Genomic DNA, 21,823 nt, shown 5'->3' on the forward strand with positions numbered 1-21,823 from the left:
AAGGGGTTAAAATATTTTACAGCCAGGAGCTCTGCTAATGCAGCGCTGCTCGTGGCTGTAAACCCCAGCGAATGAAGGTAATGTAGGTCAATGACCTGTAGTTACCTTCATTCGCGGTGATGCGCCCCCTGCTGGATGTCCCTGGAGCGTGGGAAAAGTTCCCAGGCTCGAGGTCATATGAGGACATCCAGCAGGGGGCGCATCACCGCGAATTAAGGTAACTATAGGTCATTGACCTACATTACCTTCATTCGCTGGGGTGTACAGCCACAAGCACAGCTGCATTAGCAGAGCTTGTGGCTGTAAAATATTTTAACCCCTTCAGATGGATTTACAATGTGGGACGTTACAGATCTACGGAAGGTTAATGGATATTGTTGGTTTATTATTTTTTATTTGTTACAGAGCGAGGGTCTTCAGCGAGTGGATTGAGCGTACAACAAAATATTAAAACAACCTGTGTTTTTATTTAATTAAAATATTTTTTAATAATGTGTGTGTGTTTTTTTTAACCATTTAATGCAAATGGATTAATAATGGATAGGTGCCAGAATTGACGCCTCTCCATTATTAATCTGGCTTAATGTCACCTTACAATAGCAAGGTGACATTAACCCTTCATTACCCCATATCCCACTACTACACGGGAATGGGAAAAGAGTGGCCAAGTGCCAGAATAGGGCATCTTCCAGATGTGCCTTTTCTGGGGTGGCTGGGGGCAGATATTTTTAGCCGGGGGGGCAAAAACCGTGGACCCTCTCTAGGCTATTAATATCTGCCCTCAGTCACTGGCTTTACTACTCTGGCGGAGAAAATTGCGCGGGAGCCCACGCCAATTTTTTCAGCGATTTAACCCTTAAACTGCCTTTAACCCTTAAATTTAATAGCTTTCAGCAATTTAAGGGTTAAATCGCTGAAAAAATTGGCGTGGGCTCCCGCGCAATTTTCTCCGCCAGAGTAGTAAAGCCTGTGACTGAGGGCAGATATTAATAGCCTAGAGAGGGTCCACGGTTTTTGGCCCCCCTGGCTAAAAACATCTGCCCCCAGCCACCCCAGAAAAGGCACATCTGGAAGATGCGCCTATTCTGGCACTTGGCCACTCTCTTCCCATTCCTGTGTAGCAGTGGGATATGGGGTAATGAAGGGTTAATGTCACCTTGCTATTGTAAGGTGACATTAAGCCAGATTAATAATGGAGAGGCGTCAATTATGACACCTATCCATTATTAATCCAATTGTATGAAAGATAAAAAATATAGCAAGGTGGCATTAACCCTTGATTACTCCATATCCCACCGCTACACGGGAATGGGAAGAGAGTGGCCAAGTTCCAGAATAGGCGCATCTTACAGATGTGCCTTTTCTGGGGTGGCTGGGGGCAGGTGTTTTTAGCCGGGGGGGGGGGGGGGCAATATCCGTGGACCCTCTCCAGGCTATTAATATCTGCCCTCAGTCACTGGCTTTAGTACTCTGGTGGAGAAAATTGCGCGGGAGCCCACGCCAATTTTTTTCCGCGATTTAACCCTTAAATTTAAGAGCTAGAGCGCTGAAATTTTGCACATACACACTACTAACATTAGTAGTGTGGAATATGCAAAAAAAGGGGGGATATGACATGGTTTACTGTATGTAAACCATGTCTCAAATCATGTCGGGTTTTGGCAGGAGAAATGAAAAGCCGGTAATTGAATTACCAGCTTTTCTGCTATATTGGGCTGAAGTTAATATAAATATATATATATATATATATATATATATATATATATATATATATGTGTCTGAATGACATATATATATTATATATATAATAATAATAATAATAATAATTTTATTTATATAGCGCCAACATATTCCGCAGCGCTTTACAAATTATAGAGGGGACTTGTACAGACAATAGACATTACAGCATAACAGAAATACAGTTCAAAACAGATACCAGGAGGAGTGAGGGCCCTGCTCGCAAGCTTATAAACTATGGGGAAAAGGGGAGACACGAGAGGTGGATGGTAACAATTGCTTTAGTTATTCGGACCAGCTATAGTGTAAGGCTCAGGTGTTCATGTAAAGCTGCCTAAGTATGTAGCAGTACAGACACAGAGGGCTAATACTGCATAAAGTGTATGAGAACATGATGCGAGGAACCTTTTTTTTTTTTTTTTTTTTATTATAAATAGGCCACACAGGGATCGTTAGGTTAATGCATTGAGGCGGTAGGCCAGTCTGAACAAATGAGTTTTTAGGGCACGCTTAAAACTGTGGGGATTGGGGATTAATCGTATTAACCTAGGTAGTGCATTCCAAAGAATCGGCGCAGCACGTGTAAAGTCTTGGAGACGGGAGTGGGAGGTTCTGATTATTGAGGATGCTAACCTGAGGTCATTAGCGGAGCGGAGGGCACGGGTAGGGTGGTAGACTGATACCAGGGAGGAGATGTAGGGTGGTGCTGAGCCATGGAGTGCTTTGTGGATGAGGGTAGTAGTTTTGTACTGGATTCTGGAGTGGATGGGTAGCCAGTGTAATGACTGGCACAGGGTAGAGGCATCGGTGTAACGGTTGGTGAGGAATATGATCCTGGCTGCAGCATTCAGGACAGATTGGAGCGGGGAGAGTTTTGCAAGAGGGAGACCGATTAGTAGAGAGTTACAATAGTCCAGACGAGAATGAATAAGTGAAACAGTCAGAGTTTTTGCAGAGTCGAAAGTAAGAAAAGGGCGAATTCTAGAAATGTTTTTGAGATGCAGGTAAGAAGAGCGAGCCAGTGATCGGATGTAGGGGGTGAATGAAAGGTCAGAATCAAGGATGACCCCAAGGCAGCGGGCATGTTGCTTTGGAGTAATGGTGGAACCGCACACGGAGATGGCAATGTCAGGCAAAGGTAGGTTAGTAGAGGGAGAGAACACGAGGAGTTCAGTTTTTGACAGGTTTAGTTTCAGATAGAGGGAGGACATGATGTTAGAGACAGCGGTAAGACAATCACTGGTGTTTTCTAAAAAGGTCGGTGTGATATCGGGAGCAGAAGTGTATAATTGGGTGTCGTCAGCATAGAGATGGTACTGGAAACCAAATCTACTGATTGTTTGTCCAATAGGGGCAGTATACAACGAGAAGAGTAGGGGGCCTAGGACTGATCCTTGAGGAACCCCAACAGTAAGGGGAAGGTGAGAGGAGGAGGAACCAGCAAAACATACAGTGCAGGATCGGTCAGAGAGATAGGAGGAGAACCAGGAGAGAACGGTGTCCTTGAGGCCGATGGAGCGGAGCATAGTGAGGAGGAGCTGATGATCCACAGTGTCGAATGCTGCAGAGAGATCCAAGAGAATTAGCATGGAGTAGTGACCATTAGATTTAGCTGTTAGTAGGTCATTAGAGACTTTAGTGAGGGCAGTTTCAGTAGAGTGTAAAGAGCGGAAGCCAGATTGAAGAGGGTCGAGAAGAGAGTTATCTGAGAGATAGCGGGTAAGACGGGAGTGGACCAGGCGTTCGAGGAGTTTAGAGATGAAGGGAAGATTAGAGACAGGTCTATAATTAGCGGCACAGTTTTGATCGAGGGATGGTTTTTTAAGTAATGGATGTATATATATATATATATATATATATATAACGAAACCCGACTTTTAATTAGACCGCCTTAGACTTTTAAATAAACCCGACCGCCAACCCGATCCCAGAGTGGGAAACCCGACTTTGCTAAAAGTCGGCGACTTTTGAAAAGTGCCGATCTGTTTCGCTCAACCCTAGTGTACACATACCCTAATGCAGTTTATGATTGAAAAACTTGTGATTTTTTAATGGCTCAAAAAAATCTGTATTATCACAGCAGCGGCTCAGGCGAGAGGACTACTGACAATTCCACACAAATTCAGTGACCTCATCTCATGTCAGGTAGAAATCTACACCCTTGCGGAGCTGCCCCCGAGCCACGCTGAGAACATAGCAGCTAGTAATCTTCTTACACAGAAGGGCCTGCTGGGACATGACTGGTGTCACCAGATGTCATTTACAGTTTTTATTTATTTTTATGTTTTACAGTTAGGTCCATATATATTTGGACAGAGACAACATTTTTCTAATTTTGGTTATAGACATTACCACAATGAATTTTAAACAAAACATTTCAGATGCAGTTAAAGTTCAGACTTTCAGCTTTTATTTGATGGTATCCACATTAAAAATGGATGAAGGGTTTAGGAGTTTTAGCTCCTTAACATGTGCCACCCTGTTTTTAAAGGGACCAAAAGTAATTGGACAGATTCAATAATTTTAACCCCTTTACCCCCAAGGGTGGTTTGCACGTTAATGACCAGGCCAATTTTTACAATTCTGACCACTGTCCCTTTATGAGGTTATAACTCCGAAACGCTTCAACGGATCCTGGTGATTCTGACATTGTTTTCTCGTGACATATTGTACTTCATGATAGTGGTAAAATTTCTTTGATAGTACCTGCGTTTATTTGTGAAAAAAACGGAAATTTGGCGAAAATTTCGCAATTTTCAAACTTTGAATTTTTATGCAATTAAATCACAGAGATATGTCACACAAAATACTTAATAAGTAACATTTCCCACATGTCTCCTTTACATCAGCATAATTTTGGAACCAATTTTTTTTTTTGTTAGGGAGTTATAAGGGTTAAAAGTTGACCAGCAATTTCTCATTTTTACAACACCATTTTTTTTTAGGGACCACGTCTCATTTGAAGTCATTTTGAGGGGTCTATATGATAGAAAATGCCCAAGTGTGACACCATTCTAAAAACTGCACCCCTCAAGGTGCTCAAAACCACATTCAAGAAGTTTATTAACCCTTCAGGTGTTTAATAGGAAATTTTGGAATGTTTAAATAAAAATGAACATTTAACTTTTTTACACAAAAAATTTACTTCAGCTCCAATTTGTTTTATTTTACCAAGGGTAACAGGAGAAATTGGACCCAAAAAGTTGTTGTCCAATTTGTCCTGAGTACGCTGATACACCATATGTGGCAGTAAACCACTGTTTGGGCGCATGGGAGAGCTCGGAAGGGAAGGAGCGCTATTTGACTTTTCAATGCAAAATTGACAGGAATTGAGATGGGACGCCATGTTGCGTTTGGAGAGCCACTGATGTGCCTAAACATTGAAACCCCCCACAAGTGACACCATTTTGGAAAGTAGACCCCCTAAGGAACTTATCTGGATGTGTGGTGAGCACTTTGACCCACCAAGTGCTTCACAGAAGTTTATAATGCAGAACCGTAAAAATAAAAAATCATATTTTTTCACAAAAATTATATTTTTGCCCCCAATTTTTTATTTTTCCAAGGGTAAGAGAAGAAATTGGACCTCAAAAGTTGTTGTCCAATTTGTCCTGAGTACGCTGATACCCCATATGTGGCAGTAAACCACTGTTTGGGCGCATGGGAGAGCTCGGAAGGGAAGGAGCGCAGTTTGACTTTTCAATGCAAAATTGACAGAAATTGAGATGGGACGCCATGTTGCGTTTGGAGAGCCACTGATGTGCCTAAACATTGAAACCCCCCACAAGTGACACCATTTTGGAAAGTAGACCCCCTAAGGAACTTATCTAGAGGTGTGGTGAGCACTTTGACCCACCAAGTGCTTCACAGAAGTTTATAATGCAGAACCGTAAAAATAAAAAATCATATTTTTTCACAAAAATTATATTTTTGCCCCCAATTTTTTATTTTTCCAAGGGTAAGAGAAGAAATTGGACCTCAAAAGTTGTTGTCCAATTTGTCCCGAGTACGCTGATACCCCATATGTGGCAGTAAACCACTGTTTGGGCGCATGGGAGAGCTCGGAAGGGAAGGAGCGCCGTTTGACTTTTCAATGCAAAATTGACAGGAATTGAGATGGGACGCCATGTTGCGTTTGGAGAGCCACTGATGTGCCTAAACATTGAAACCCCCCACAAGTGACACCATTTTGGAAAGTAGACCCCCTAAGGAACTTATCTGGATGTGTGGTGAGCACTTTGACCCACCAAGGGCTTCACAGAAGTTTATAATGCAGAGCCATAAAAATAAAACAAAATTTTTTTCCCACAAAAATTATTTTTTAGCCCCCAGTTTTGTATTTTCCCTAGGGTAACAGGAGAAATTGGACCCCAAAAGTTGTTGTCCAATTTGTCCTGAGTACGCTGATACCCCATATGTGGGGGGGAACAACCGTTTGGGCGCATGGGAGGGTTCGGAAGGGAAGGAGCGCCATTTGGAATGCAGACTTAGATGGAATGGTCTGCAGGCGTCACATTGCGTTTGCAGAGCCCCTAATGTACCTAAACAGTAGAAACCCCCCACAAGTGACACCATTTTGGAAAGTAGACCCCCTAAGGAACTCATCTTGATGTGTTGTGAGAGCTTTGAACCCCCAAGTATTTCACTACAGTTTATAACGCAGAGCCATGCAAATAAAAAATATTTTTTTTTCCACAAAAATTATATTTTAGCCCCCAGTTTTGTATTTTTCCAAGGTTAGCAGGAGAAATTGGACCCTAAATGTTGTTGTCCAATTTGTCCTGAGTACGCTGATACCCGATATGTGGGGGGAACCACCGTTTGGGCGCATGGGAGGGCTCGGAAGGGAAGGAGCATCATTTGGAATGCAGACTTAGATGGATTGGTCTGCAGGCGTCACATTGCGTTTGCAGAGCCCCTAATGTACCTAAACAGTAGAAACCCCCCACAAGTGACACCATTTTGGAAAGTAGACCCCCTAAGGAACTCATCTTGATGTGTTGTGAGAGCTTTGAACCCCCAAGTATTTCACTACAGTTTATAACGCAGAGCCATGCAAATAAAAAATATTTTTTTTTCCACAAAAATTATATTTTAGCCCCCAGTTTTGTATTTTTCCAAGGTTAGCAGGAGAAATTGGACCCTAAATGTTGTTGTCCAATTTGTCCTGAGTACGCTGATACCCGATATGTGGGGGGAACCACCGTTTGGGCGCATGGGAGGGCTCGGAAGGGAAGGAGCATCATTTGGAATGCAGACTTAGATGGATTGGTCTGCAGGCGTCACATTGCGTTTGCAGAGCCCCTAATGTACCTAAACAGTAGAAACCCCCCACAAGTGACCCCATATTGGAAACTAGACCCCTCAATGAACTTATCTAGATGTGTTGTGAGAACTTTGAACCCCCAAGTGTTTCACTACAGTTTATAACGCAGAGCCGTGAAAATAAAAAATCTTTTTGTTTTCCCACAAAAATTATTTTTTAGCCCCCAGTTTTGTATTTTCCCAAGGGTAACAGGAGAAATTGGTCCACAAAAGTTGTTGTCCAATTTGTCCTGAGTACGCTGATACCCCATATGTTGGGGTAAACCCCTGTTTGGGCACACAGGAGAGCTCGGAAGGGAAGGAGCACTGTTTTACTTTTTCAACGCAGAATTGGCTGGAATTGAGATCGGACGCCATGTCGTGTTTGGAGAGCCCCTGATGTGCCGAAACAGTGGAAACCCCCCAATTATAACTGAAACCCTAATCTAAACACACCCCTAACCCTAATTCCAACGGTAACCCTAACCACACCTCTAACCCTGACACACCCCTAACCCTAATCCCAACCCTATTCCCAACTGTAAATGTAATCTAAACCCTAACCCTAACTTTAGCCCCAACCCTAACTGTAGCCCCAACCCTAACCCTAACCCTAGCCCTAACCCTAACCCTAGCCCTAACCCTAGCCCTAACCCTAACCCTAGCCCTAACCCTAGCCCTAACCCTAGCCCTAACCCTAGCCCTAACCCTAACCCTAGCCCTAGCCCTAGCCCTAATGGGAAAATGGAAATAAATACATTTTTTTTTATTTTTCCCTAACTAAGGGGGGGATGAAGGGGGGTTTGATTTACTTTTATAGTGGGTTTTTTAGCGGATTTTTATGATTGGCAGCCGTCACACACTGAAAGACCCTTTTTATTGCAAAAAATATTTTTTGCAATACCACATTTTGAGAGCTATAATTTTTCCATATTTTGGTCCACAGAGTCATGTGAGGTCTTGTTTTTTGCGGGACGAGTTGACGTTTTTATTGAAAACATTTTTGGGCACGTGACATTTTTTTATCGCTTTTTATTCAGATTTTTGTGAGGAAGAATGACCAAAAGCCAGCTATTCATGAATTTCTATTGGGGGAGGCGTTTATACCGTTCCGCGTTTGGTAAAATTGATAAATCAGTTTTATTCTTCGGGTCAGTACGATTACAGCGATACCTCATTTATATCATTTTTTTTATGGTTTGGTGCTTTTATACGATAAAAACTATTTTACAGAAAAAATAATTATTTTTGCATCGCTTTATTCTCAGGACTATAACTTTTTTATTTTTTTGCTGATGATGCTGTATGGCGGCTCTTTTTTTGCGGGACAATATGACGCTTTCAGTGGTACCATGGTTATTTATATCTGTCCTTTTGATCGCGTGTTATTCCACTTTTTGTTCGGCAGTATGATAATAAAGCGTTGTTTTTTGCCTCGTTTTTTTTTTTTTTTTCTTACGGTGTTTACTGAAGGGGTTAACTAGTGGGACAGTTTTATAGGTCGGGTCGTTACGGATGCGGCGATACTAAATATGTGTACTTTTATTGGTTTTTTTTTTTTATTTAGATGAAGAAATGTATTTATGGGAATAATATATTTTTTTTTTTTTCATTATTTTGGAATATTTTTTTTTATTTTTTTTACACATTTGGAAAAATTTTTTTTTACTTTTTTACTTTGTCCCAGGGGGGGACATCACAGATCAGTGATCTGACAGTTTGCACAGCACTCTGTCAGATCACTGATCTGACATGCAGCGCTGCAGCCTTCACAGTGCCTGCTCTGAGCAGGCTCTGTGAAGCCACCTCCCTCCCTGCAGGACCCGGATCCGCGGCCATCTTGGATCCGGGGCTCGAGCAGGGAGGGAGGTGAGGAGACCCTCGCAGCAACGCGATCACATCGCGTTGCTGCGGGGGGCTCAGGGAAGCCCGCAGGGAGCCCCCTCCCTGCGCGGTGCTTCCCTGCACCGCCGGCACATCGCGATCATCTTTGATCGCGGTGTGCCAGGGGTTAATGTGCCGGGGGCGGTCCGTGACCGCTCCTGGCACATAGTGCCGGATGTCAGCTGCGATAAGCAGCTGACACCCGGCCGCGATCGGCCGCGCTCCCCCCGTGAGCGCGGCCGATCGGCTATGACGTACTATCCCGTCCAGGGTCAGATAAGCCCAGGGCACCTCGACGGGATAGTACGTCTAAGGTCACAGAGGGGTTAAATAAAATGTTCATTTCTAGTACTTGGTTGAAAATCCTTTGTTGGCAATGACTGCCTGAAGTCTTGAACTCATGGACATCACCAGACGCTGTGTTTCCTCCTTTTTGATGCTCTGCCAGGCCTTCACTGCGGTGGTTTTCAGTTGCTGTTTGTTTGTGGCCTTTCTGTCTGAAGCTTAGTCTTTAACAAGTGAAATGCATGCTCAATTAGGGTTGAGATCAGGTGACTGACTTGGCCATTCAAGAATATTCCACTTCTTTGCTTTAATAAACTCCTGGGTTGCTTTGGCTTTATGTTTTGGGTCAAAGTCCATCTGTAGTATGAAACAACGACCAATCAGTTGGGCTGCATTTGGCTGGATCTGAGCACACAGTATGGCTCTGAAGACCTCAGAATTAATTCGGCTGCTTCTGTCCTGTGTCACATAATCAATAAACACTAGTGACCCAGTGCCACTAGCAGCCATGCATGCCCAAGCCATCACACTGCCTCCGCCGTGTTTTACAGATGATGGGGCATGCTTTGGATCATGAGCTGTACCACGCCTTCGCCATACTTTTCTCTTTCCATCATTCTGGTAGAGGTTGATCTTGCTTTCATCTGTCCAAAGAATGTTCTTCCAGAACTGTGCTGGCTTTTTTTGATGTTTTTTAGCAAAGTCCAGTCTAGCCTTTTTCTTCTTGATGCTTATGAGTGGCTTGCACTGTGCAGTGAACCCTCTGTATTTACTTTCATGCAGTCTTCTCTTTATGGTAGATTTGGATATTGATACGCCGACCTCCTGGAGAGTGTTGTTCACTTGGTTGGCTGTTGTGAAGGGGTTTCTCTTCACCATGAAGATTATTCTGCGATCATCCACCACTGTTGTCTTCCGTAGGCACCCAGGTCTTTTTGCATTGATGAGTTCACCAGTGCTTTCTTTCCTTCTCAGGATGTACCAAACTGTAGATTTTGCCACTCCTAATATTGTAGCAAATTCTCGGATGTTTTTTTTTTCTGTTTTCGCAGCTTAAGGATGGCTTGTTTCACCTGCATGGAGAGCTCCTTTACCGCATGTTTACTTCACAGCAAAACCTTTCAAATGCAAGCACCACTCCTGAAATCAACTCCAGGCCTTTGATCTGCTTGATTGAGAATTACATAACAAAGGGATTGCCCACACCTGTCCATGAAATAGCCTTGGAGTCAATTGTCCAATTACTTTCGGTCCCTTTAAAAACAGGGTGGCACATGTTAAGAAGCTGAAACTTCCAAACCTTTCGTCCAGTTTTAATGTGGATACCCTCAAATGAAAGCTGAAAGTCTGAACTTCAACTGCATCTGAATTGTTTTTGTTTAAAATTTATTGTGGTAATGTCTATAACCAAAATTAGAAAAATGTTGTCTATGTCCAAATATATATGGACCTAACTGTATGTTTGTTTTTTATTTCTATCTCAACATGGCTCTGAAAATCTGATTATGTTTTGTGTCTTGATATTTAGGATTTCCCAGGACGGTGGTTCAGGCAGAGGCTCTGGATAAGATCTGTGACCTAGACCTGGTGATCACATTGAATATCCCATTTGAAACCTTAAAGGATCGTCTAAACACGCGGTGGGTTCACCTGCCCAGCGGAAGAGTCTACAACCTGGAATTCAACCCTCCCCAAGTGCACGTAAGAACGTTCAGGGCTGACTGATCAATCTTTGCAGAACAGAGGGATCAAATATTTATTTCTCACTGCAAAATGCAAATATATATAATTTATACAATGTGATTTTCTGGATTTTATTTTTGATATTCTATCTCTCAATGTTAAAATTAACCTACCCTTAAAATTACAGACTGTTCATGTCTTTGTCAGTTGGCAAACTTATAAAATCAGCAAGGTATCAAATAATTATTTCCTTCACTGTATTATATAGAGTCATTACAAACAGAGTGAGGTTTCATGTGTTTTATTTCTGTTAATGTTGATGATTATGGCTTACAGCCAATGAAAACCCAAAAGTCATTATCTCAGTAAATTGGAATACTTTATAACACCAGCTAGAAAAATTATTTTAAAATCCGAAATGTTGTCCTACTGAAATTTATGTTCAGTAAATGCACTCAATACTTGGTCACAGCTCCTTTTGTATCAATTACTGCATCAATGCAGCGTGGCATTGAGGCGATCAGCCTGTGACACTGCTGAGGGGTTATGGAAGCCCAGGTTGCTTTGATAGCAGCCTTCAGCTCGTCTGCATTGTGGGGTCTGGTGTCTCTCATCTTCCTCTTGACAATACTCCATAGATTCTCTATGGGGTTAAGGTCAGGCGAGTTTGCTGCCAATCAAGCTCAGTGATACTGTTGTTTGTAAACCAGATATTGGTACTTTTGGCAGTGAGGACAGGTGCCAAGTCCTGCTGGAGAATGACATTTCCATCTCCAAAAAGCTTGTCGGTAGAGGGAAGCATGAAGTGCTCTAAAATTTCCTGGTAGACGGCTGCGCTGACTTCGGTCTGGGTAAAACATATTGGACCTACACCAGCAGAAGACATGGCTCCCAAACCATCACTGATTGTGGAGACTTCACACTAGACCTCCAGCAGCTTGGATTGTGGTCTCTTCACTCTTCCTCCAGACTCTGGGACCTTGATTTCCAAATGAAATGCAAAATTTACTTTCATCTGACAACAACACCTTGGACCACTGACAACAGTCCAGTTCTTGTTCTCCTTGGCCCAGGTAAGACGCTTCTGGCGTTGTCTATTGGTCATGAGTGGCCGGACACAAGGAATGCGACACTTGTAGCCCATGTCCTGGATAAGTCTGTGTGTGGTGGCTCTTGAAGCAACAGTCCGCTCCTTGTGAATCTCCCCATTTTTTAATGGTCTTTCCTTAACAATCCTTTCAAAGCTGTGGTTATCCCGGTTGCTTGTGCACCTTTTTCTACCACACTTTTTCCTTCAATCAACTTTCCATTAATATGCTTGGATACAGCACTCTGTGAACAGTCGGCTTCCTTAGCAATGACCTTTTGTGGCTTCCCCTCCTTGTGGACTGTGTCAGTGACTGCCTTCTGGACATCTGTCAGGTCAGCAGTCTTCCCCATGATTGTGGAGCTACTGAAACAGGCTAAGGGACCTTTATAAACACTTAGGAAGCCTTTGTAGGTGTTTTTTGTTAATCTCATTTACTGAGATAATGAATTTTGGGTTTTCATTGGTTGTAAGCCATAATCATCAACATTAACAGAAATAAACACTTGAAATAGATCAGTCTATAATGACTCTATATAATATGAGTTTCACTTTTTTTATTAAAATAAATTAACTTTTTGATGATATTCTAAAATCTTTGTGAGAAGCACCTGTGCTTGGTTAAAAGTGAACAGCCTTGTCAGTTCTATTCTCCCAAGACGTTTCTTGTTATTGCCATCTCACACATTTCCAGGAAGTTGCAGCATTATCAAGAAGTGTCTGCTTATGACTCTTTGTGTAGAATTTTCTATATTATAAAATATTGCTCTTTATGGAAAAAAAATTATTTTTGTGTTTAGTTTTGATGCGGTGTAGTGGCATTTTTTATACTGGTCAAGGGATATCTAGGTAATATGGATAATATGGTGAAAGAAGTTTGTGGAGGACATTCTAAAATATAGCTATGCGTGCTGTTGCTTCCAAACTATAGTTTGCTGTAACTACAACTGTCAGCATCCTGAGGTTGTTAGGACGTGCTGAAATTAAACTACGGTATATATGTTGTTTTGCGAGCTGCATATTCAAGGGTAAGTCATCAAAATTCAAGGTACTCCCTATGTATTGGAAAGGGGATAGCTTGATTATCGCTGGAGGTCATTGAGGATGGGGCTCCAGAGAAAAGTTTTCGGGATCGCTCAGGGTCCAGTGGTTGGAACACAGCGATCTGCAAGATATCCTTTATCCGGTGGAGAGGCGGCAATTGATGCTTTGGGAATAGCCCTTTATGTATTTCTTCTTTCGCTGTCTGATTTCAGGGCATTGATGATGTTACTGGGGAGCCCCTTGTCCAGCAGGAGGATGATAAGCCCGACGCAGTGGTCGCCAGATTACGCCAATACAAAGACGTTGCCAAACCGGTGATAGAGCGATATAAGTGAGTTTACTTAACCTTATTATTACTGCATGAGTGAAACGGCGGAATCCAGCGAGTGAATCAGCAGATTACATAAGAGCTCGGTCAGGAGTATTGTGTGTGGAGCCGTTCGTGATTCATTCCTAAATGCTGCATGAAAACCTTCCACTGTGTGAACCATGGAAGCAATGTGACTTCTTATTTTTTTAAATTCGTTTTTTAATCTATTTTTCAATATGATGAACGACCCTATGAATATGCATCATTGAGGCGTGTGAACTGTAATAGAAAATACGCTGCACTCACAACACCCCCTCAATTAACCAAAGTAGAAAACTGATTACAAAGAGCGTTGCTCAATCCAGTTTTACATATTCTAACCATAAATGTCACAGACGAAATAGGCACTCATTAAAGTCTCTGGCGCCACCTCTGGAGAAATGAAGCGTTACATGGTGCCCAAATCAGTGGGTATCTGTGTCATGCTGGGTGTTCCAGAAAGAGACAAATTTTCGTCATCCCTATCTTCATAGCGGATGGTAAAATCATAGTTTTTTTTTTAACTCATAGGGTATTTTAAAATAAGGTTTCTAAACCAGGCAAAACCTTAATAGTCTGTTATGGATCGGTATCCATCGCGTGCTCCAGCTCTGAGGGTGGTCCCGTATCCATCGCGTGCTCCAGCACTGAGGGTGGTCCTGTATCCAGCGCGTGCTCCAGCACTGAGGGTGGTCCCATATCCAGCGCGTGCTCCAGCTCTGAGGGTGGTCCCCTATCCAGCGCATGCTCCAGCACTGAGGGTGGTCCCCTATCCAGCGCATGCTCCAGATCTGAGGGTGGTCCTGTAGCCATCTCGTGCTCCAGCTCTGATTGTGGTCCCGTGTCCAGCGCGTGCTCCAGCTCTGAGGGTGGTCCCATATGCAGCGCGTGCTCCATCTCTGAGGGTGGTCCCATATCCAGCGCGTGCCTCAGCTCTGAAGGTGGTCCTGTAGCCATCGCATGCTCCAGCTCTGAAGGTGGTCCTGTAGCCATCGCATGCTCCAGCTCTGAGGGTGGTCCCGTATTCTGCATGTGTTCCAGCTCTGAGGGTGGTCCTGTAGCCATCTCGTGCTCCAGCACGGAGGGTGGTCCCCTATGCAGCGCTTGCTCCAGCTCTGAGGGTGGTCCCGTATCCAGCGCTTGCTCCAGCTCTGAGGGTGGTCCCGTATCCAGCGCATGCTCCAGCTCTGAGGGTGGTCCCGTATCCAGCGCTTGCTCCAGCTCTGAGGGTGGTCCCGTATCCAGCGCTTGCTCCAGCTCTGAGGGTGGTCCCGTATCCAGCGCTTGCTCCAGCTCTGAGGGTGGTCTCGTATCCAGCGCTTGCTCCAGCTCTGAGGGTGGTCTCGTATCCAGCGCTTGCTCCAGCTCTGAGGGTGGTCTCGTATCCAGCGCTTGCTCCAGCTCTGAGGGTGGTCTCGTATCCAGCGCTTGCTCCAGCTCTGAGGGTGGTCCCGTAGCCATCACATGCTCCAGCGCTGAGGGTGGTCCCGTATCCAGCGCTTGCTCCAGCTCTGAGGGTGGTCCTGTATCCAGCGCTTGCTTCAGCTCTGCCCTTGACCTCATTTAATAATTGTACCCTTGTATGAAGTCACCCTCTTTTGCAATGAAATTTTGCAGATGTATGACGCGTTCCTGGCTTGGTGCATAACTGGTACACTCCTTTTTGTAAAAAATGGATCATCAGTGACCTCTCCCTCGGTTTTGCCTCATTATGTTCTAATATGGCATTTTTCTGTGAGTTCTGCAAACCAAACAAGTTAATTTGCGCTGATTTTCCGTTGCGTTAATCTAGATCATGTTACCCTGAAGAACTGCATTACTGTGCTAGAGCGGGCTTACCCTGCCAGCCCCAGGTCTCATGATAAGAAGTCTCTGCATAGTCTCCGTAACAAGGACAAAAATAGCTTGAGTGTTGAGCTGGGCACGTTCTCAGCGTAACACCCGGCTGATGCGTCTTGCAGTTGCCTTCACTTGGTGAGTTTGATGGTCAAGTGTAGGATGGTTTTATCTTGCATAAAGATAAGGACAACTGGACCACAGCCAAAAAGCTGTACACGATCAACTGCTGGAGTCTGGTTTAGGAAAGTAACACAGCATAGCGACTGTGGATGCCAGGTCACCGCTTTCTATTTACATGACATTACAGACCAATCACTGGTCCTGAGTTACATCCTGTATTATAGTCCAGAGCTGCACTCACTATTCTGCTGGTGCAGTCACTGTGTACATACATTACTGATCCTGTGTTACACCCTGTATTATACTCCAGAGCTGCACTCACTATTCTGCTGGTGCAGTCACTGTGTACATACAGTGGGGCAAAAAAGTATTTAGTCAGTCAGCAATAGTGCAAGTTCCACCACTTAAAAAGATGAGAGGCGTCTGTAATTTACATCATAGGTAGACCTCAACTATGGGAGACAAACTGAGAAAAAAAAATCCAGAAAATCACATTGTCTGTTTTTTTAACATTTTATTTGCATATTATGGTGGAAAATAAGTATTTGGTCAGAAACAAAATTTCATCTCAATACTTTGTAATATATCCTTTGTTGGCAATGACAGAGGTCAAACGTTTTCTGTAAGTCTTCACAAGGTTGCCACACACTGTTGTTGGTATGTTGGCCCATTCCTCCATGCAGATCTCCTCTAGAGCAGTGATGTTTTTGGCTTTTCGCTTGGCAACACGGACTTTCAACTCCCTCCAAAGGTTTTCTATAGGGTTGAGATCTGGAGACTGGCTAGGCCACTCCAGGACCTTGAAATGCTTCTTACGAAGCCACTCCTTCGTTGCCCTGGCGGTGTGCTTTGGATCATTGTCATGTTGAAAGACCCAGCCACGTTTCATCTTCAATGCCCTTGCTGATGGAAGGAGGTTTGCACTCAAAATCTCACGATACATGGCCCCATTCATTCTTTCATGTACCCAGATCAGTCGTCCTGGCCCCTTTGCAGAGAAACAGCCCCAAAGCATGATGTTTCCACCACCATGCTTTACAGTAGGTATGGTGTTTGATGGATGCAACTCAGTATTCTTTTTCCTCCAAACACGACAAGTTGTGTTTCTACCAAACAGTTCCAGTTTGGTTTCATCAGACCATAGGACATTCTCCCAAAACTCCTCTGGATCATCCAAATGCTCTCTAGCAAACTTCAGATGGGCCCGGACATGTACTGGCTTAAGCAGTGGGACACGTCTGGCACTGCAGGATCTGAGTCCATGGTGGCGTAGTGTGTTACTTATGGTAGGCCTTGTTACATTGGTCCCAGCTCTCTGCAGTTCATTCACTAGGTCCCCCCGCGTGGTTCTGGGATTTTTGCTCACCGTTCTTGTGATCATTCTGACCCCACGGGGTGGGATTTTGCGTGGAGCCCCAGATCGAGGGAGATTATCAGTGGTCTTGTATGTCTTCCATTTTCTAATTATTGCTCCCACTGTTGATTTCTTCACTCCAAGCTGGTTGGCTAATGCAGATTCAGTCTTCCCAGCCTGGTGCAGGGCTACAATTTTGTTTCTGGTGTCCTTTGACAGCTCTTTGGTCTTCCCCATAGTTTGGGGAAGACCAAGTTTGGAGTCAGACTGTTTGAGGGTGTGCACAGGTGTCTTTTTATACTGATAACAAGTTTAAACAGGTGCCATTACTACAGGTAATGAGTGGAGGAAAGAGGAGACTCTTAAAGAAGAAGTTACAGGTCTGTGAGAGCCAGAAATCTTGATTGTTTGTTTCTGACCAAATACTTATTTTCCACCATAATATGCAAATAAATTGTTAAAAAAAACAGACAATGTGATTTTCTGGATTTTTTTTTCTCAGTTTGTCTCCCATAGTTGAGGTCTACCTATGATGTAAATTACAGACGCCTCTCATCTTTTTAAGTGGTGGAACTTGCACTATTGCTGACTGACTAAATACTTTTTTGCCCCACTGTACATTACATTACTGATCCTGATTTACATCCTGTATTATACCCCAGAGCTGCACTCACTATTCTGCTGGTGCAGTCACTGTGTACATACATTACTGATCCTGTGTTACACCCTGTATTATACTCCAGAGCTGCACTCACTATTCTGCTGGTGCAGTCACTGTGTACATACATTACATTACTGATCCTGATTTACATCCTGTATTATACCCCAGAGCTGCACTCACTATTCTGCTGGTGCAGTCACTGTGTACATACATTACATTACTGATCCTGATTTACATCCTGTATTATACCCCAGAGCTGCACTCACTATTCTGCTGGTGCAGTCACTGTGTACATACATTACTGATCCTGAGTTACATCCTGTATTATACTCCAGAGCTGCACTCACTATTCTGCTGGTGCAGTCACTGTGTACATACATTACTGATCCTGAGATACCTCCTGTATTATACTCCAGAGCTGCACTCACTATTCTGCTGGTGCAGTCACTGTGTACATAAATTACATTACTGATCCTGATTTACATCCTGTATTATACCCCAGAGCTGCACTCACTATTCTGCTGGTGCAGTCACTGTGTACATACATGACATTACTGATCCTGAGTTACATCCTGTATTATACTCCAGAGCTGCACTCACTATTCTGCTGGTGCAGTCACTATGTACATACATTACATTACTGATCCTAAAGTGATCCTGAGGAACATCCTGCACCATCAGAATAGTGAGTGCAGCTCTGGAGTATAATACAGGATGTAACTCGGGATCAGTAATGTAATGTATGTACACAATGACTGGACCAGCAGAATAGTGAGTGCAGCTCTGGGGTATAATACAGGATGTAACTCAGAATCAGTAATGTAATGTATGTACACAGTGACTGCACCAGCAGAATAGTGAGTGCAGCTCTGGGGTATAATACTGGATGTAACTCAGAATCAGTAATGTAATGTATGTACACAGTGACTGCACCAGCAGAATAGTGAGTGCAGCTCTGGGGTATAATACTTGATGTAACCCAGGATCCGTAATGTAATGTATGTACACAGTGATTGCACCAGCAGAATAGTGAGTGCAGCTCTGGGGTATAATACTGGATGTAACCCAGGATCAGTAATGTATGTATACAGTGACTGCACCAGCAGAATAGTGAGTACAGCTCTGGAGTATAATACAGGATGTAACTCAGGATCAGTATTGGGTATTTAAGTGTACAATGGGCGTGCGCTAGCGATGTGCCGCCATTGAGTGACGGACCCTGGGACGCGGGTTGCAGCGTTTCCGGGTCCGTCACTGCTAGCGCAGATAGAGTGTCTGCTAGCTCTATCTGCGCTAGCGCGCTGCCATACCGGCATTTGCGTTAACAGCAGCCTGTTAACGCAATGTGAACCCTTAGGCATACTCTTGCTCTATTTGTCTTCTGATGTAATTCTTTTTTTTTGTTTGTTTCAGGAGTAAAGGAGTTCTTCACACATTTTCAGGAACTGAGACAAATAAAATCTGGCCGTACATCTACACGCTCATGAGTACCAGAACCACACCGGTTCACCCCGAGGACACCAGCCAAGCCTTGCGCCATGAGAACCCGTAGACCCGCGGGTTATTTATTGATGTCTGTGTGCGGTATCCATGTGGTGCTATGTACTCACGATCCATGAATTGTTTATGATGTTTTGTTACGTTTTATTCTCTATCAGGATCTTTAAGTAATTTTATTTAGAAAAATGTTTTTCTAAATTTGTTCAGTGTTTCTCAGAGCGTCAACCAATGAACTGCCCGCTGCAGTTATCTGGATATTTTTTGAATATATCTATATAGCGTATCGGTTATTATTGGCCTTGTGACCTTTAGGATATCCTGTATTTTTGTGAAAATATATATATATATATATATATATATATATATATATATATGTCAAAGTAAATTTTTTTTTTTGTAAAAGATGTAATACATAACAATGGGCCCCATGTATCAAAACTGAGATGTGGCTTTGGGATCCATGGGAACCAATCAGACGCTGTTTTATAACTTGCAATGGAGTAATGAAACATGGATCCTGATTGACTTCCATGGGAAAGAAGGCTGATTTGTCTCCAAGACATATGGGGACTGTTCCTATACAGACCAAAGATGGTCAGAAATTGCATAAAGCCCTGGGGCAGATTTATCAGGACTGACACAGGGAATAAACCTTATCATTGCAGGACATTTGCTCCTAGAAATGCCTATCTTGGGGAATATTTGCATCATTCATGATCCTTCAGATCCATTTTACAGGACAAACAAGACTGTTGAGAGAAAGAACACCGGGACAATCAGCTATTTTTGTCTGTAATACTCCAACCTAATTCTTTTAGTTTTGCTGTGTCCAGTGTGGTGCGGCCGCCTGGCTCAGTGCTAACGACGTCTGTTAGTAAATCCTTGATAAACATGGAGTGTGACTGCCATGAGACCACACTATATAAAGGGTTGAAGAACAAGAATGTGGTGTATTGCAGGCCATTTAGGTTAAAGGATAAATGCAGCCCCTTTTGCCATATCATAAAGGGAAACAGTCAGCAAGTTTTACATATGGAAGTAGTGGTATGGCTCAAAAGGCTCTCGTCCCCCAGTAAAAATGATACTTTTTTTTTTTTAGAGATCCAATGGGCCAGTCATGATAAATCTAGTATACCATTACTTCCAGAGGGGAAACTTGCTGAAAGGTTTCTTTTGGAGAGATTGTCTTGCGCCGTTCAATTCTTCGTCGGGAGGCGCTGATGATGTTGCATTGATAGATATCTCCTTGGAGGAGGGCATTATTGGCAGACATTGTGCATCTGTCTTAAGGAACCATAAGGCGCCCGATACTTGCTGCTCCTGCCTGTATCCTGGTAGGTCTCCATTGACGCAGGTCATCTGCACCGCTCATTTGCTGTTGCGAAGGAGATTGGCATCGGACTAACCTTTTTAAGGATTTGTTTCTCTGCCCTGATACCTGCCTAGGCTGCTGCCAAACCTCTCCTATGTCTCACAAAAGGTAGAGCATGTAATTACATGGGGTGGGGTTTAGAGAACTTGGGGCACACACTTCTGTAGTCCATCAAGAAGGACCATAAAAGCTGAACCGATATGCAAAGTAAACACATAGCTCTAATGTTCCACCAATATTTCCCCGAAGGCCCACGCACAACAGAGGTGAATGTGCACAACAGAGGTAAAGGGTGCGCGACAGAGGTGAATGTGCACAACAGAGGTGGAGGGCGCGCGACAGAGGAGAAGGGTGCGCGACAGAGGGGAAGGGTGCGCGACAGAGGTGAATGTGCGCGACAGAGGTGAAGGGTGCGCGACAGAGGGGAAGGGTGCGCGACAGAGGGGAAGGGTGCGCGACAGAGGTGAGGGTGCGCGACAGAGGTGAGGGTTCACCGACAGAGGTGAGGGTGCACGACAGAGGTAAAGTGTGCGCGACAGAGGTGAAGGGTGCATGACAGAGGTGAAGGGTGCACAACAGAGGTGAGGGTTCACCGACAGAGGTGAGGGTTCACCGACAGAGGTGAGGGTGCGCGACAGAGGTGAGGGTTCACCGACAGAGGTGAGGGTGCGCGACAGAGGTGAAGGGTGCGCGACAGAGGTGAGGGTGCGCGACAGAGGTGAGGGTGTGAGCAACAGAGGTGAAGGTGCGCAGCTGTGCCATCAGTCAGTGGTATGCCTTCACCAGCGATTTTAGGCACCCCATAATGTCAACAATTCTGGGGTAATTGTGCACCCCAGGATTCTTGTTCTAGCAGTGTGGCCATTACTCTGCGTCACAATGATAAATCTGCCCTGGTATCTGCAATGAAGTTCTGATCAGATGATTGCCGGGTTTTGTGCTCTCTGTTATCGAGAGCGGTGCAGACCCGGTATATGAAGATTTATGGCTAAAGATGTTTGTTTTTTTCCTTCATTATCATCATATCATCAAATGTGATTAAAATACAAATTCTGAAACTGTGTTTATGTGATTCATATTCTCCATCCAGTTGTATGTTACATACATGTGTATGTAGCGGATACGCATGTATTCATACAGCGCATATACACTCACAGAGGTCACACGTGTATATGTGGGATCACATACGGGAATGAATATACACATGCATGCCGATGGGTGTATACTCCATCTATGTTCCTGTATGTGATCCTGGGACACTGTGGATAAAAAGCAGTGATCCATTCCTGTACAGGAGGAAAGACGGGGCCTTTACTATCGATATCAGACACTCTCCAAGGCTTTCATGTTATATCCATGGACAAGTGCATCCATAAAATAGCCATGGCTTGAACTGCTGTTCTGTCAAACAAATGTCCTTTGATCAATTATCAGTTCTCTTTCACCATTGCTCCTGACTAGTGATGAGCGAAAGTGTTCTGATAAGGTGTTGTCCGAGCATATGTTCGATTCTCCACTGCTGCATAACAGCTATTCGACAGAGATTACTCTAAAGGTACCGTCACATTTAGCGACGCTACAGCGATCTAGACAACGATCCCGAT

At 43.8% G+C, this 21,823-nt stretch overlaps 1 protein-coding gene across 1 annotated transcript in view; it reads left to right on the forward strand.

The window, feature by feature from the left end:
• The window catches only part of AK4 (adenylate kinase 4), a 60,962-nt gene extending 39,685 nt beyond the window's left edge, over positions 1-21,277 (forward strand). Inside the window, exons 4-6 of the mRNA XM_069738201.1 lie at positions 10,739-10,911; positions 13,237-13,355; positions 18,761-21,277. Coding sequence (XP_069594302.1) covers positions 10,739-10,911; positions 13,237-13,355; positions 18,761-18,899 — 431 coding nt within the window. The 3' untranslated portion in view covers positions 18,900-21,277. The remainder of the gene's footprint in view (positions 1-10,738; positions 10,912-13,236; positions 13,356-18,760) is intronic.
• The last annotated feature ends 546 nt before the right edge of the window (positions 21,278-21,823 follow it).

This window comes from Ranitomeya imitator, chromosome 8 (assembly GCF_032444005.1).
Source record: "Ranitomeya imitator isolate aRanImi1 chromosome 8, aRanImi1.pri, whole genome shotgun sequence".
NCBI lineage: Eukaryota > Metazoa > Chordata > Amphibia > Anura > Dendrobatidae > Ranitomeya > Ranitomeya imitator.